The 15534-nt window shown below is 35.4% G+C and overlaps 1 protein-coding gene across 1 annotated transcript in view; it reads right to left on the reverse strand.

The window, feature by feature from the left end:
* Positions 1-5660: 5660 nt before the first annotated feature.
* Positions 5661-15534, reverse strand: part of TES (testin LIM domain protein) — a 143196-nt gene continuing 133322 nt past the window's right edge. Inside the window, exons 5-7 of the mRNA XM_053716694.1 lie at positions 13753-13968; positions 11843-12001; positions 5661-8903 (exon numbers count right to left, since the gene is read on the reverse strand). Of these exons, the coding sequence (XP_053572669.1) occupies positions 8712-8903; positions 11843-12001; positions 13753-13968 (567 nt within the window). The 3' untranslated portion in view covers positions 5661-8711. The remainder of the gene's footprint in view (positions 8904-11842; positions 12002-13752; positions 13969-15534) is intronic.

Raw genomic sequence — 15534 nt, forward strand, 5'->3', positions numbered from 1 at the left:
CCCTAATCTGCTGCCCCCAACGTCACCGCCACTATATTAAATTTATTAACCACTAAACCTAAGTCTAACCCTAACACCTCCTAAATTAAATATAATTTAAATAAATCTAAATAAATATTACTATCATTAAATAAATTATTCCTATTTAAAACTAAATACTTACCTATAAAATAAACCCTAAGATAGCTACAATATAACTAATAGTTACATTGTAGCTAGCTTAGGGTTTATTTTTATTTTACAAGCAACTTTGTATTTATTTTAACTAGGTACAACAGTTATTAAAGTTATTAACTATTTAATAACTTCCTAGTTAAAATAAATACAAATATACCTGTAAAATAAAACCTAACCTATGTTACAATTACACCCAACGCTACACTATAATTAAATTAATTACCTAAACTAAATACAATTAAAACAAATTATCTAAAGTACAACAAAAAAACAAACACTAAATTACAGAAAATAATAAAATCATAACAAGATTTTTAAACTAATTACACCTACTCTAATCCCCCTAACAAAATAAAAAAGCCCCCCCCCCAAAATAAAAAAAAGCCCTACCCTACACTAAATTACAAAAAGTCCTTAAAAGGGCCTTTTGTGGGGCATTGCCCCAAAGTAATCAGCTTTTCTACCTGTAAAAAAGTACAATACCCCCCAACATTAAAACCCACACAACCAACCCTACTATAAAACCCACCCAATCCCTCCTTAAAAAAACCTAACACTAACCCCTTGAAGATCACCCTACCTTGATAAATCTTCACCCAACCGGGCCGAAGTCCTCCACAAAGCCGTCAGAAGTGGTCCTCCAGACGGGCAGAAGTCTTCATCGATCCGGCGCGGAGCGGCTCCATCTTCAAGACATCCGACGCCGAGTATCCTCTTTAAACGATGTCCAACTGAAGAATGAAGGTTCCTTTAATTGATGTCATCCAAGATGGCGTCCCTTCAATTCCGATTGGCTGAAAGAATTCTATCAGCCAATAGGAATTAAGGTAGGAAAAATCCTATTGGCTGATGCAATCAGCCAATAGGATTGAAGTTCAATCCTATTGGCTGATCCAATCAGCCAATAGGATTGAGCTCACATTCTATTGGCTCTTCCAATCAGCCAATAGAATGCAAGCTCAATCCTATTGGCTGATTGGATCAGCCAATAGGATTTTCCTACCTTAATTCCGATTCTATCAGCCAATCGGAATTGAAGGGACGCCATCTTGGATGACATCACTTAAAGGAACCTTTATTCTTCAGTTGGACATCATTTGAAGAGGATGCTCCGCGTCGGATGTCTTGAAGATGGAGCCGCTCCGCGCCTGATGGATGAAGATAGAAGATGCCGCCTAGATGAAGACTTCTGCCCATCTGGAGGATCATTTCTGCCCGTCTGGAGGACCACTTCTGCCGGCTTCGTGGAGGACTTCGGCCCGGTTTGGTGAAGACTTCTCAAGGTAGGGTGATCTTCAAGGGGTTAGTGTTAGGTTTTTTTAAGGGGGATTGGGTGGGTTTTGTGGGTGATGGGTTTTAATGTTGGGGGGGATATTGTACATTTTTTTACAGTTAAAATAGCTGATTACTTTGGGGCAATGCCCCGCAAAAGGCCCTTTTAAGGGTTATTTGTAATTTAGGGTAGGGTAGGGCTTTTATTTTATTTGGGGGGGGGGGCTTTTTTATTTTGTTAGGGGGATTAGAGTAGGTGTAATTAGTTTAAAAATCTTGTAATTATTTTATTATTTTCTGTAATTTAGTGTTTTTTTTTGTACTTTAGATAATTAGTTTTAATTGTATTTAATTGTATTTAGTTTAGGTAATTAATTTAATTATAGTGTAGTGTTAGGTGTGATTGTAACATAGGTTAGGTTTTATTTTACAGGTATATTTGTATTTATTTTAACTAGGAAGTTATTAAATAGTTAATAACTATTTAATAACTATTGTACCTAGTTAAAATAAATACAAAGTTGCCTGTAAAATAAAAATAAACCCTAAGCTAGCTACAATGTAACTATTAGTTATATCGTAGCTATCTTAGGGTTTATTTTATAGGTAAGTATTTAGTTTTAAATAGGAATAATTTATTTAATGATAGTAATATTTATTTAGATTTATTTAAATTATATTTAAGTTAGGGGGTGTTAGGGTTAGAATTAGGTTTAGTGGTTAATAAATTTAATATAGTGGCGGCGACGTTGGGGGCGGCAGATTAGGGGTTAATAAATGTAGGTAGGTGGCGGCGGTGTAGGGGGGGCAGATTAGGGGTTAATAAATATAATGTACTGTGGCGGCGGTGTAGGGGGCGGAAGATTAGGGGTTAATATGTATAATGTATGTGGCGGTGGGCTCCAGGAGCGGCGGTTTAGGGGTTAATACATTTATTAGAGTGGCGGTGGGCTCCGGGAGCTGCGGTTTAGGGGGTAATACATTTATTAGAGTTGCGGTGGGCTCCGGGAGCGGCGGTTTAGGGGGTAAACAGTATAGTATATTGTGGGTGCTTAGTGACAGGGTAACAATAAAGCTGTGAAAAAGCCGAAGAGCAGCGAGATTGATGACTGTTAGTTAACAACAGTCCGCTGCTCATCGCACCGTACTTGGTGCGCGGCTTTTTGACAGCTTTTTTGGTAACTTTGGAGAACGTATTCAGGTCCGCGGCAGCGATGTTAGGTGATCTTAGGCGAGCGTATTGGTGTTGTCGAATGCAGGTAAGTTGACGGCTTGATAAATAGATGCCTTTGTCTTACATTATTGGAATAGAGAAACTACTTTTATAGATAGAAGTTTACTTTTAAAAATTAAGAGTAAACTTCTAGTCCATTATAGATAATAAATAATAAATTTAATTCCTGGAAATAACAAACGCACACAAATCTGAGTTTTTAGACATAACACACATGTTAAGGCGCACTCAAAAGCACCCATATTTTAAATACCATTAAACAGATCATTTGCAATAAGCATTTGTGTAATAATGAATTGTTCTAACATTGTATTAATACATTAGAATATCCTTTGAGCTTTCAAAAGTTTATTAAATTAGATTTGTTCCATTCAGTCTTCATATAATGTAGGTTTACCAGCTTAATGTATTCTACAAAGCTATGCACTAATCATTTTTACCATATATAGTAGATGAATGCAATCCATTTATTTCCGGTTTAAAACTACTCAAAGCTGCCAAACTCCTTAAAGTGAAAGTAAAGTTGAATGAATGAGTGCCTAGATTTTAAAATTAATATTTAAAACAGGGGCAGTTTCATTCATTAAACTTTACATTGCAACATTTTTCTTAAATACTTACCTTTTCTTTAGCAAAACCGGACTGGCGACTCCGCCCGCTTCTCAATCTGTACTTAGCACCTCAATGATGAAACAGGCTTCCTCCAATCACGAGCTGGACGCCATGATTGGAGGAAGCCGGTTTCGTCATTGCTGAAGTACAGAGGAGCTGCGGGCAGAGGATCTCGGTCTGTGTTTGCTAAAGAAAAAGTTAAGTATTTAAAAAAAAAACGTTGAAATATAAAGTTGAATGAAAGGTCCCCTGTTTAAATAGTACTCATTCAACTTTACATTCACTTTAAAGGGATATAAAACCCCTTTTTGTGTGATTCAGACAGAGAATACAATTTTAAAAAGTTTCCATTTTACTTCTATTATCAAGTTTTCTTTGTACCTATGATGTTCTTTATTGAAGAGATACGTAGGTAGGTGTCAGGAGCACTACATGACAGGAAATAATGCTGCCATCTAGTGCTTTTCTTTTCTCACAGTCCTTTAAAGAAGCAAAAAAGAAAGTCTGCCAGTACTAAATAAAAGGAGGGTTTTTTTGGGGTTTTTTTTTTTTAAATAAAGAAAATAAAATATTTTAGCTGTGATGGACCCCTGCCTTAGCCCTAACCGCCCTGATTCCCCCCCCCCCCAGCTCTCTAACCCTCTCCCCTACCTAATTGCCGCCATCTTGGGTACTGGCAGCTGTCTGCCAGTACCCAATTTTCCCCAAAAAACAAAAGTATTTTTTTTTCTTTTGCACTTTTTAATTTTTTCTGTAGTGTAGCAGCCCCCCACAATACCCCCACCCCCTCCCCGATCCTTTTATATTAAATTTTTTTTAATCTTTTTTCCCCCCTCTCCCTCCTCATTGGTGTCAGTGGCTAATGCGCGCACGCACGCTCCCGGCACCCAGCGTGCACACTGCACTTACAGGAACCGGATGCCAGGTAGTGATGGGCCGCCCACCCGCCTCCCTGTTACGCTTCCACCCACCAACGAACGGCACCATCACTACCGGTGCAGAGAGGCCACCTTCTAAAAAGGTATTGCAGGATGCCTCCATATTGAGGCATCACTGCAATACCCTGAGAGCTGCTGGAAGCGATTGCGATTGCTTCCAGCACTCTGTTAGACAACTGACATACCAGGTACGTCTATTGTCATTAACTGGTTGTTTTTGCATGACGTATCTGGCACGTCAGTTGTCATTAAGAGGTTAAATAGGTGAGACTCTGTGACAGAGGAAGAGTTTCAGACCCAAAGGCAACCGATCAACCCTTCATTGGTTTTAATTTGCTTTCATTAACCAAAGTGTATAGATTATATGCATATAAATTCAGTGTGTGTGTGTGTATGTGTATAAAACAATATTAATTGTGAGGGGGTGTAAGTCTTGGTGACTTCCTACACTTTTTTTTTTGTAGGACTTGACTCCTGCAGGCTGTTAAGAATGTCCACTAAATAAAACACATACAAGAGATATGGATGATACTAATGGGGTCACAAAATCAGAGAAAAGGGGGTGTCCAAATGGAGTATGCTTCTATGTAGCCATGCTCAAATCTAAAAATAAAAAAATCAATAGCACCCAACATTGAAGGGCACAACCACCTTGATATCAACCTGCACAAATTTCAATGCAGAATACTTGCAAAGCACAAAAACAAAGGATATGGCTATATAAACTGCAGATACCCAAGCCTCAGCATATAATGCTGTGAATGCACATGCATCTGAATATATATGAATGCACTGACTATACATCCCTCCATGATGTCCTATGTACACAATGGGGTCGAATTATCAAGCTCCGAATGGAGCTTATTACCCATTTCCACCCGAGCCTTCAGGAAACAGACCGCTGCTCCATAACCGGTCCGCTGCCTCTGAGGCTGAGGTCTGCAATCCGCCCGATCCTATACAATCGGGCTGATTGACAACCCCTGCTAGCAGCCGAATGCCTGTGAATCTGCAGTGGGTGGCATTGCACAAGCAGTTCTGGTGAATTGCTTGTGCAATTTTAAATGCAGACAGCGTATGCTGTCGGCATTCAGCGATGTCTGTCGGACAGACATTGATAAATTGGCCCCAATGTCTAAATACTGCCAGGGGGAGCAATCAAGTAACCAGCAGAGCAGAGAACAATTTTTATGTGACAAGAAGGTAAGAAAACTCATAAAAATGGGGCCCAATCATCATTTGTGCCTTTTTTAATATTTATGTTCCCTCATGAAGAAAATTACTTCAAGAGAGTTTGGTAAAGGAACATCTCTGAAACCATTTTGAGAAGTAGCTGCAGAACATTTAAAACTTTGAAGTTATCGCCCTCTGCAGGACAAAGTAAATTTAGCAATGCAAATTCAAAATGACACACAGATTCATGTGGCTGACCAAAAGCTTTTGTATTTAATATTGAAATAAGTGCAATGACAGCAAAATGTATAAAAGACTTAACTTACATTTGCATAGCTTGATCTAGTAAACACCAGACTTGCATTATTTACAGTAACTGCCCCAAAAAACCCTGCAGAACTGTAGAATGTAATTATGCAATGCAAAGTAGAATGCAGTTCACTTTAACTTTATTAAAAAAAAATGAGCAAATAGCAACCTCCTGACACACGAGAAAATAATGTATCTCTCATTTAAAAAGGGAAATTATAATGCAGAATAATTCATGTTTGTTTTTCCACTAATGTCCATTGCAAATGGAGTGGGGTCAATGCTGAGTGGCTACATGTGTATGATGCCCCTAACTGTCCCACTGGCCATCAGTGCAAAAATATCATGCCCCAATAAATAAGAGATTTTCATTCTTGCAGTAGAATTTTTCTTAAATGCAAAAGGTTAAAAAGTACAAAAAAAGTTAGAATTAATTTTTCATGGTTTAAACCGATAATGCAATTTAAAAAAAATCCAGTTCACTTCTATCACATTTGCTTCATTCTCTTGGTGTCCTTTGTTAAAGAGTAAACCTGGGTAAACTCGAGAGCTTGTACATATCTTATTGCCGCAGTGTTTGCATTTTATGTTGCAATGTTATATATTGTTGCAAACACTGCTGCCTTGACACATACATGTGCAAGCTCCCGAGTTTACTTAGGTTTACTTTTCAATAAAGGATACCAAGAGAATGAAACAAATTTGACAGTAGAAGTGATCAAAGCAAATTTGAAAAACAAAGCAATATTGTAAGGTTTTTTTGTTTTTAAATTGGATTCAATATCTGAATCACGGCAGTTTAATTTTTTATTTTACTGTCCTAGACTTCTAAGCATACCCTTTTCAATTTGCATTATTCAATTTGAATACAATAGAGTTCATTATTTTAACTTAAAAAGAACAACATTTCAAAATACTTTTTGGTTTGAAAACCTGAAATGTATTAAACTATCCATATAATCATGAAATGAGCAATAATCATCTCGCTTACAGTTTTATCAGTTTTCAAATATTTTTGAGAATCTTGGAGCCTATTTCATCCTGACTGATGCAATTTTTCTCCTGGCAAACTGCTAAAAATTAATCAAAATGCAATTCCAATTAAAATTCTAATGAAAAATGTCATTATTGCATTACAATTACTAAAAATCAGTAACACACAAAAGGATTAAACAAATATTTCTCTCATTTTGATATTGCACACTTAATACACAAAAATGCTTTTATGTGCCTTTAAAATTAAATGTTTTATATTTATTTCCATTATAAAAAATAAAAAAAAGTCATCCGTTTTCTAGATAATGAAATTAACAGTAGAATAAAGTTTCCAAGTGCCTCGTCTTTATTTTCAATCATATGGCAAATGTGCCTGATTGTGTAAATCTGGCTGCAAGAATCTGAATTAGGGTCCAGTGCATGCCCAAATGTGTATATAATGTGTCATTAAAGGGACAGTATACTGTAAAATAGTTTTCCCCTTAATGTGTTTACAATTGTTTTTTTTACCAACTGCAGAGTATAAAATATATGAGATTTGCTTTTTAAGGCTTATTTGTGTATATTAAAGCTCTGATTTTGTGTTTTGAAGCCACAACCTAATAAAATGGGTTGAGCTTGTAGGTATAATCAGATCTCATTACTGTATCACATTGTGCACATATACTTGTTTCTTTATCTTATATCTGTTCTTAAAACAATCACCAATACTTTGAGAGAACAATGGAAAATCAACATTTTATTACCTTCTCTCTGCTTTATCACACTGGGAGTGTAATTTCTTCTGCTGGCTGTGTTTACAAAGCTTATCTATAGCTGGTACGCGCGGCCACAAACTTTCAGAATAGGTGGGGATACCACATGCTAAATCAACCATTTCAAATGCCAATGTAAGGGTAAAGGAGCTACTTGTAAACAATTTAATACACTCCAGCAGGTAAAGTGGATCATTGGGAACAAATTAAAGGGGAGAAATTTTTTGAGTAAACTGTCCCTTTAATCTTGTGCCGTGCACACTGATGTCACTGGTAACATTTCCTTGTGCCGCAACTGTGTAGTTACCAGGACATGTCCTTTCACAAATTTCATTCTGTGCATGTCCCTCTCCTGAACCCATTTTTTGTAACTATGAAGAATCTGTTTATTGTCCTTGGATGTATGATTAAAAGGGACTTAAAAATCAGAATACAATTCCAAGAAGAAAAAAAAACGAAAAAAAAAAACTTGCTTTTGATTATTCTTGCTGTGTTGTTCATTCCCTGCTATGTCTCAAAGCTGCCCAGAACTGCACTGACATGAGAGTATTCATATTTTAAGTAGGTATCTGATGAAAAAAGTGATATATGCTCCAGTGCAATACAATGGTAGGTCCGGTTTGCTGTGGGATAATGTACAGATTGACTATAGGATTATTTATATATTCCCCTTTAAGGAGCAGGGGTCATACAAAGGGTGGTTTGTTGTTTTAAAGAATTATAATATTTATGCACCCACACACATACAATATGGAGTGTGAGTTTTTAATCTCTATAACACTATGGTTCTTTTTCAGTGTGACACTCACAGAAACAATAATCCAAAGATACAGAATTTGTATGAACTTGGAAAAATAACAAAGATAAAAATGTCCTAAAGTGCTATAAATTCTAGTGGACAAAATTCAATTCCTAAGATTTTGTATTAGGAAAAAAAAATAAAAAAATCCAACAAGTAAGCTTGATCCCAAAAGTCTAATACATCACAATGCTGAAAACGGTTTTCAAAGTAGTAGGCACTGAAAATGCATCTTTAGCCTGGTAATATATAGTATTTTTCCTTTTCCAAAAATGTTTTGCTTATTGAGACAATTATAATAATGCATGTGAGCCTTTACGATTTTTTTTTTTTGCTTTGTTTTCAAAATTAGATATTGCAAAGATAATTTTGCAGAAAATGAATATTTTTATTCACTTAGATTTACAAAAAGGATTCAAAAATATAGAATATTTTCTAAATTGTCTTTAAGCAGCCATTTTTTTCTTGCACTCAACAGAGCAGAAGACCATTCCTCCAATAGGCATGAACTTCTGACCGATGAGACACTTGCTGCAACATGAGCAAAGGAAGCAATCTGATGAGGCGTGCCAGTGGAATCCATTGTAACTCACGCGCTGGACCTCAGGGTCAATGGCATTGTGACAGCCTTGGCATGACTGGAGAGGGAAAATAATACATTAATCTTACAGCAGAAGCAGATCTAGCACAATAACACTATGAAATATCAAAGCACAAAACAGAGAAACCAACACTAGCGTTACCTCAATACCAAAATCTATCTGATGCATGACAAAAGCATCTAGGAGCAGTCCATGTTATGAACTGATATTTACTTTAAATAGTGTAATAGAAAAGTGAAGGGAAAAAAATTAAAATATAAGATGCAATTTATTGGAAAAATTTAAAAATATATTTGAATAATTTCATGCACTATCAGTATTGATATGATAGTAATTTAACTGATTTAGACTCAAGTAGCTATCTATTATTTCTTCCATTGAAGCGTATTTTAAAGCTGACATGTCCATGTGTTTCTAGATCTTGCTAATTATTATTTTCCATCAGATTTTACTTCTGCCTCCTAAGTGCTTAGAATTTTTAAATAACTATAAGTCTATAAATAAGTTATTTCCTTGATTCTTAAATAGGTGGTTGGTTCCGGAATACTTTGGGCTAGCTACTAGTTTAATGGAATTACTACAAAAACTGAAAATACAGCACTGCCTCGATTCAAGGTGGTTGAATAGTAAAATGAATCGCTTCACATTACGGTATATAAATATGCACTCACACCAAATTAAAATCCAGTATGTTATCTTACAACACAATTACCAAGGCACCACCATTCCTTTCACAATGCTACATCTAGTTAAAGGGATATTAAACCCCAAAAAAATATTTCATGATTCAGGTAGAGAGTACAATTTTAAATAACTTTCCAAATTACTTCGATTATCTAATTTGCTTAATTCTTTAGATATCCTTTGTTGAAGAAATAGTAATGCACATGGGTGAGCCAATCACACGAGGCATCTATGTGCATCTACCAATCAGCAGCTACTGAGCATATCTAAGATATGCTTTTCAGCAAAGCATATCAAGAGAATAAAGCAAATTAGATAATAGAAGTAAATTAAAAAGTGGTTTAAAATTGCTTGTTCTTTCCAAATCATGAAAGAAAAAATTTGGGTTTCATGTACTTTTAAGGATGTCTTGCCTCCAAGTATCTCTGCCCAGAGTTCTTTGAGAAAGCAGAGTTTCCCAATATACCATTAAAGGGACAGTACAACATAATTTGTACTAATACTTGTAATACTTGTTACTTACCAGAGAAGCATCCTACAACTGGTCTTACATTTATCCGCTTGTAATAACTACATGAAACATTTAAAATATTAAATTTATTAGGAGCCAAAAATGGCAGCAAAGCTCCACCTACTGCGCCCATATACACATGAAACGATAACGAGTTTAGGAAAAGCACCTGTCTCAAGGAACTCTGGGTGGGACTACCTGGAGGTGAATTATCCCTAACTAGACAAAGCATTGTGGAAGGCATAATGGTGCCTTGGTGATTATGTGCTTTTTGACAACATACTCATTTTATTTTGATGTGAGTGCATATTATACCGTGTTGTGAAGTCATTTTACTATTAAACTACCATGAATTGAGACTGTTCCGTATTATTAACCATCGTTGTGGCAGTTACTTTGAGTGGGCATGCCTAATTATTTAGCAGCGCATCTGACAAGGACAGAGTGGATGACCAACATACTGGAAGATTAAAGGGACATGAAACCCAAAAATTGTCTTTCATGATTCAGATAGAGAATACAATTTTAAACAACTTTCCAGTTTACTTCCATTTAATTTTTTTACTTCTCGTGTTATCCTTTGCTGAAAGGTTTATCTAGGCAAGCTCAGGTGCAGCAGAAAACCTAGGTTCAAGCTGTTGATTGGTGGCTGCACATATTTATCGATTGCGATAGGCTCACCCATGTGTTCAGCTAGAAACCATTAGTGTGATGCTGCTCCTTCAACTAATGATACCAAGAGAATGAAACAGATTAGATAATAGAAGAAAATTAGAAAGTTGTTTAAAAATGTATTCTCTATCTGAGTTATGAAATAAAAATGTTGGGTTTCATGTCCCTTTAAGATATGTTATAACTTTTTTTAATTCTGATCATATTTACTATACTGGACATTAACAGTCATCATACTGGTTTCTGTCACTACAATAAAATATTTTGAATACGGTTCATATAATATGAGACATTAAAGGGATATGAAACTCAAACAGAGCAAACCATTTGAAGAACATTTCCAATTTACTTCTATTATAAAATTTGCTTTGATCCCATGATATTATGTGTTGAAAATATACCTAGGTAGGTGTCTGGAGCACTATATGGCAGGAAGTAGTGCTGCCATCTAGTGCTCTTGCAAATGGAAAACATTCTTGCAATATAGTGCTTCAGAAATGGTCCAGCTCCTAAGCTTACATCCCGGCTTTCAACAAAAGATAACGAAGAAAAATTGATAATAGAAGTAAATGAGAAAGTAAAAATGTTGGGTTTCCTATCCCTTTAACATTTACTACACTGGTTCATCTTACAAGAGATATTAACACTAACTATACCTGTTTCTACACATGGTTAAAGCCAATTCACATTTCCAGGTTTCTATTTCTTGGTTTTGCATATTTTTGTAGATAGGGAGCCATAATTCATGACATTTTACTTCTGGCTTCTTTATTGGTTTTAGGTTTCAAAAATCCAAAAATGTAGAAGTTCCTTTCTTGATTCCTAAATATGTGGGTGGTTTCTGAATACTTTGGGTTAGCTACTAGTTTCATGTAAATCTGCCAGCCCCTGGTATATTTGTTTGCATTTGATAACTGATCATACACACAAGTTCTCTGGAAGTGGGAGAAAATAGTGCAGAATAAAGTAACTTATTTCATTCTGAAGCCAAATCATTAGCGCTCATGTAAAATGGCACAAAAAGTTATATGCGAACAACACGGTACTAGTAGTTTACTCAAAATATAACAAAAGAAACTCTCATTCCCAAATGAAAGAATAGTCTTACCGCAGCATGGTTCTTCAGGTAACACGGCTTACAGATCGGCTTGTCATTCTCCATCACATAGATTTCGCCAGCCAGGACACAGTCGCAATCAAAGCAGCAGAAATGCTTCAGATGCCAGTTCTGACCTTCTGCTTGTGTGTATTCATTACTAAAGATCAGCTAATAAAGAGAACAAAACAGATTAGCATAATATCCTGTACAAACGCATAAGTCATTTAATACTATTCTATTCCTTATGTATGACTGCATGCACTTTGCTTAACAGCAGGTGTCACTAAGAGCTTATGTTATAAATAATAAACTGCTCCACCTTGTGCCTGAAAACAGAAAATCAACTACTTTCAATTCTGTAGCATGAGATTTTGTACTCATTCTTCTTTCAATCACCTACCAACAAGAACTTAAAAACGTTTGTTAAAGCGGTCATCTTCCCAATAACGCTGATCATTATATTTAGCCTACAGTTTTATGACCACTGGTTATTTGCATTTTTTAAAAACACCAAATTAACATTGAAAAGATAAACAAAAATGTTGACTAATGTTTATTGTACAAAAGAAACTGACTTACCCCATGTGTGTGTATAGGAAGCTGTTCTAGTTTCTGAAGTAAAGCTAATATCAAAGTTGTTCTTGGTATGACTGGGTTTAGGGACTATAAAGTATATGGGGGGTTTCTATACCAAGGAAAGTGACAACTCTATGATCTACACATTCCCTGTATATACATATAATATACATTGTATGTATGATCTTCATATTACAGTACTCAAAATAACATCTAAATTATTTTTTAACAAAATGTCATTATCTTATTGTACTGTAAAACAGGACCAGTGTCACAGTACCATAGGTGGCATGCAAGCAAATTAATATAAAATGTTTTCTTCACAAATCAGCCATTTTCCACTGCTTATTGTTAAATCAGTTGTAGTTTATCACAAAATAGTATAGGAAGTGTAAATAGATGAAAAAAGTGATTTATTTTAATAAGCCCTTGATATGGGATTTCTTTAAAAAAAGAATTCATTATTGCAGTAATAATATAGATGTCACAAAATACATACCACTAATACATGACGTGCTGTAATATCACAAGATACTGCTTCACATTGTATTTATTTACAACTGAATGATTTTAAAGTATATAGTTTTATTGTTCGCTTTATATTAACTAACAGCAATGGAAGCACCTTGACAAAGGTTCCCTGTTTAAAAGTTATTTGGAAATGATCAATTAAAGAGAATTGTATAAAGAAAATGAAAATACATAAGTAAATAGCTTTGGTTTTGTTTTATGATCTGTTTCTTAAAAGGGCAAGGAAATTGTGGAGCATTTTTAAATACTGCCAGTGTCTCGATTCTCGTAAAAAAGGTAAAAATTCTGTAATATGATAATGCAGTATAGTAGAAGACTAAAAGGTTAACAAGAACAAATACATTTCTACAAAAAGGAGCTAAAAATGGGACAGTCTGCTTGATTTTTTTTTTATTGTTTAAAAAGATAGATAATGCCGCCATTCCCCAGGCTTTGCATAACCAACATTGTTATATTAATATTACCTCTAAACCTCTGCTTATTTCTAATTCCTTGCAGGATGCTTCTTATCAGCTTTTCCCAGTCAGGCAGCACTAATAAATGTGTGCCATATGGATAACGTGCTCACTCCTGTGGAGTTATGCATGAACCAGCACTAATTGGCTAAAATGCAAGTTTGTAAAAAGCACTGAGATAAGGTGGCAGTCTGCAGAGGCTTAGATAAAGCTAATCATAGAGGTAAAAAGTGTATTAATATAACAGTGTTAGTTATGCAAAACTGGGGAATGCATAAATGGATTATCTATATTTTTAAGCAATAACAATTTTCAAGTAGACTGTCCCTTTAAGAGTGAAGCAGTATAAGCGCTTACCTCGTCACAGCCTGCACACCGAGGCTTCTCGCTATCACAATAATGTCTGCCACAGTACAGCTTTCCATTCTTCCAGAAATAGATCATGTCCACCAGAAGTTCGTTACAGATGAAACAAACAAAACAAGCAGGATGCCAAAGTTTGTCGTACCCAGCTCGCTCGGCATAAACCGCTGGGTCACCTTCTCTCATGTTCTCTTTACATTTGAAGCAATACTAGGAAGAAAATGGAGACATATCACCTTATAAAAAAAACATATTACATTGTATCCCTTTTTATAAAGAAAAAAAAAGCAGAATAGTAAAACACGCTTCAAATCCTAGCAGCAGACAATCTGTTTATGTTACAACAAAATACATGTTGTGCAGAGGATTTGCCAAGGCTGTAAATAGTGTCATGACTAGATACAGCTGGGCTTTAAACAATACAAATACAATAGGCCCACCATAGCTATTTCCTTGGGGTCTTCTTCATGGATTTCTATCCCCCGACTATACACAATAAAATGACTAATTATAAAATGAATTGTGCACAGGGTCAGGGTTCAGATTGCGCCTTCTCAAGCTTTTAACCCTTCCTTTCAAATACAAATATCCCATTGTCCAAGGAGAGGAACGCCTTTGATGGAAAAACAGCCTCATTCATGGCACTTGATTACAATTGTACATATTCCCATAACAGGAAATATTCTGTGGAGAGCTCTTCAGATACAGCACTGTGAGCAAGTAGAAAGTTTTATGTGAAATTAGATTCAGTTCCAATAATGAAATCTAAATGGGAGTCCGGCAAATTTCAGGAGTCAGAGAACTGCACAGTCATCAAATAGATAAGGTCAGACATTCCATTTGCTTTAGTGCAAGAATGATTCCTATTTTCCCCTAGAAGTTCAGGACCCACTTTTTGTACTTACTGGAGCTGTCACTGTCTATTTAGCTCTGTCAGCCAATGAACATCAATCGTAAAATCAGTTTATTAACTTATAATTGTATATATTTTATTTCAAATGATGCTGCAGCACAGTACTGATTGTATCATAATACAATTGTAGGTCTCTGTTGTATCAACTGTGTCTTCACACTCTAAGCAATGAGAATATGCTTCTGATTATTATTTTTTCCCATTCAGGTAACAAACATTATAGATTTCTTAACACATACAAATTACTTTACATATGCATGATATAGCAGTAATCAAGCACCACATGTGCAAAGATCTATATACAAAAAAAAAAAAGTTTTAAAATAATTTAAAGGGGACACTAAACTGCTTGCAATTACAAGACTTTTCTGTTGTCTTGCTATAGAATAACATATCACCAAAGTCTGAAGATTTATTAAAACCAATTAACCTCTTGTTTGTTGTATTTGTTTTAACAGACAAACTGATTTATTTGAAGAATGCGTGCATTTCACTTTTAGATAAAAGCATTTCTGCAACAAACTTCAGTTAACAAAAATGCTTCTAGTAAACGTTATTACTATTTTCAGTGGCATACGCACATATGCTGTGAGGGCTTGTGCACCAGTATTCAAGCTCAGAGAGTTGGTGGTGGTTTGTATTGTACCTGTTAAGAGATAATTTGTGTCACACAAGTCACAGCTACGTCTCTGAGATGGTGTATTGTTTGAATACCGGTTCACAGGGCTTTACACACATAGCAATAACTTACTAGAAGCATTTTTGTTAATGGAAGTATATTGCAAAAACACTTATATTTTCAATTAGCTAATATTTTTGTCACTGATTGTAGTACAAATCATTATTAAATCAATTTGTTAAAT

The sequence above is a fragment of the Bombina bombina genome, chromosome 6, assembly GCF_027579735.1.
Source record: "Bombina bombina isolate aBomBom1 chromosome 6, aBomBom1.pri, whole genome shotgun sequence".
NCBI classification, from domain to species: domain Eukaryota; kingdom Metazoa; phylum Chordata; class Amphibia; order Anura; family Bombinatoridae; genus Bombina; species Bombina bombina.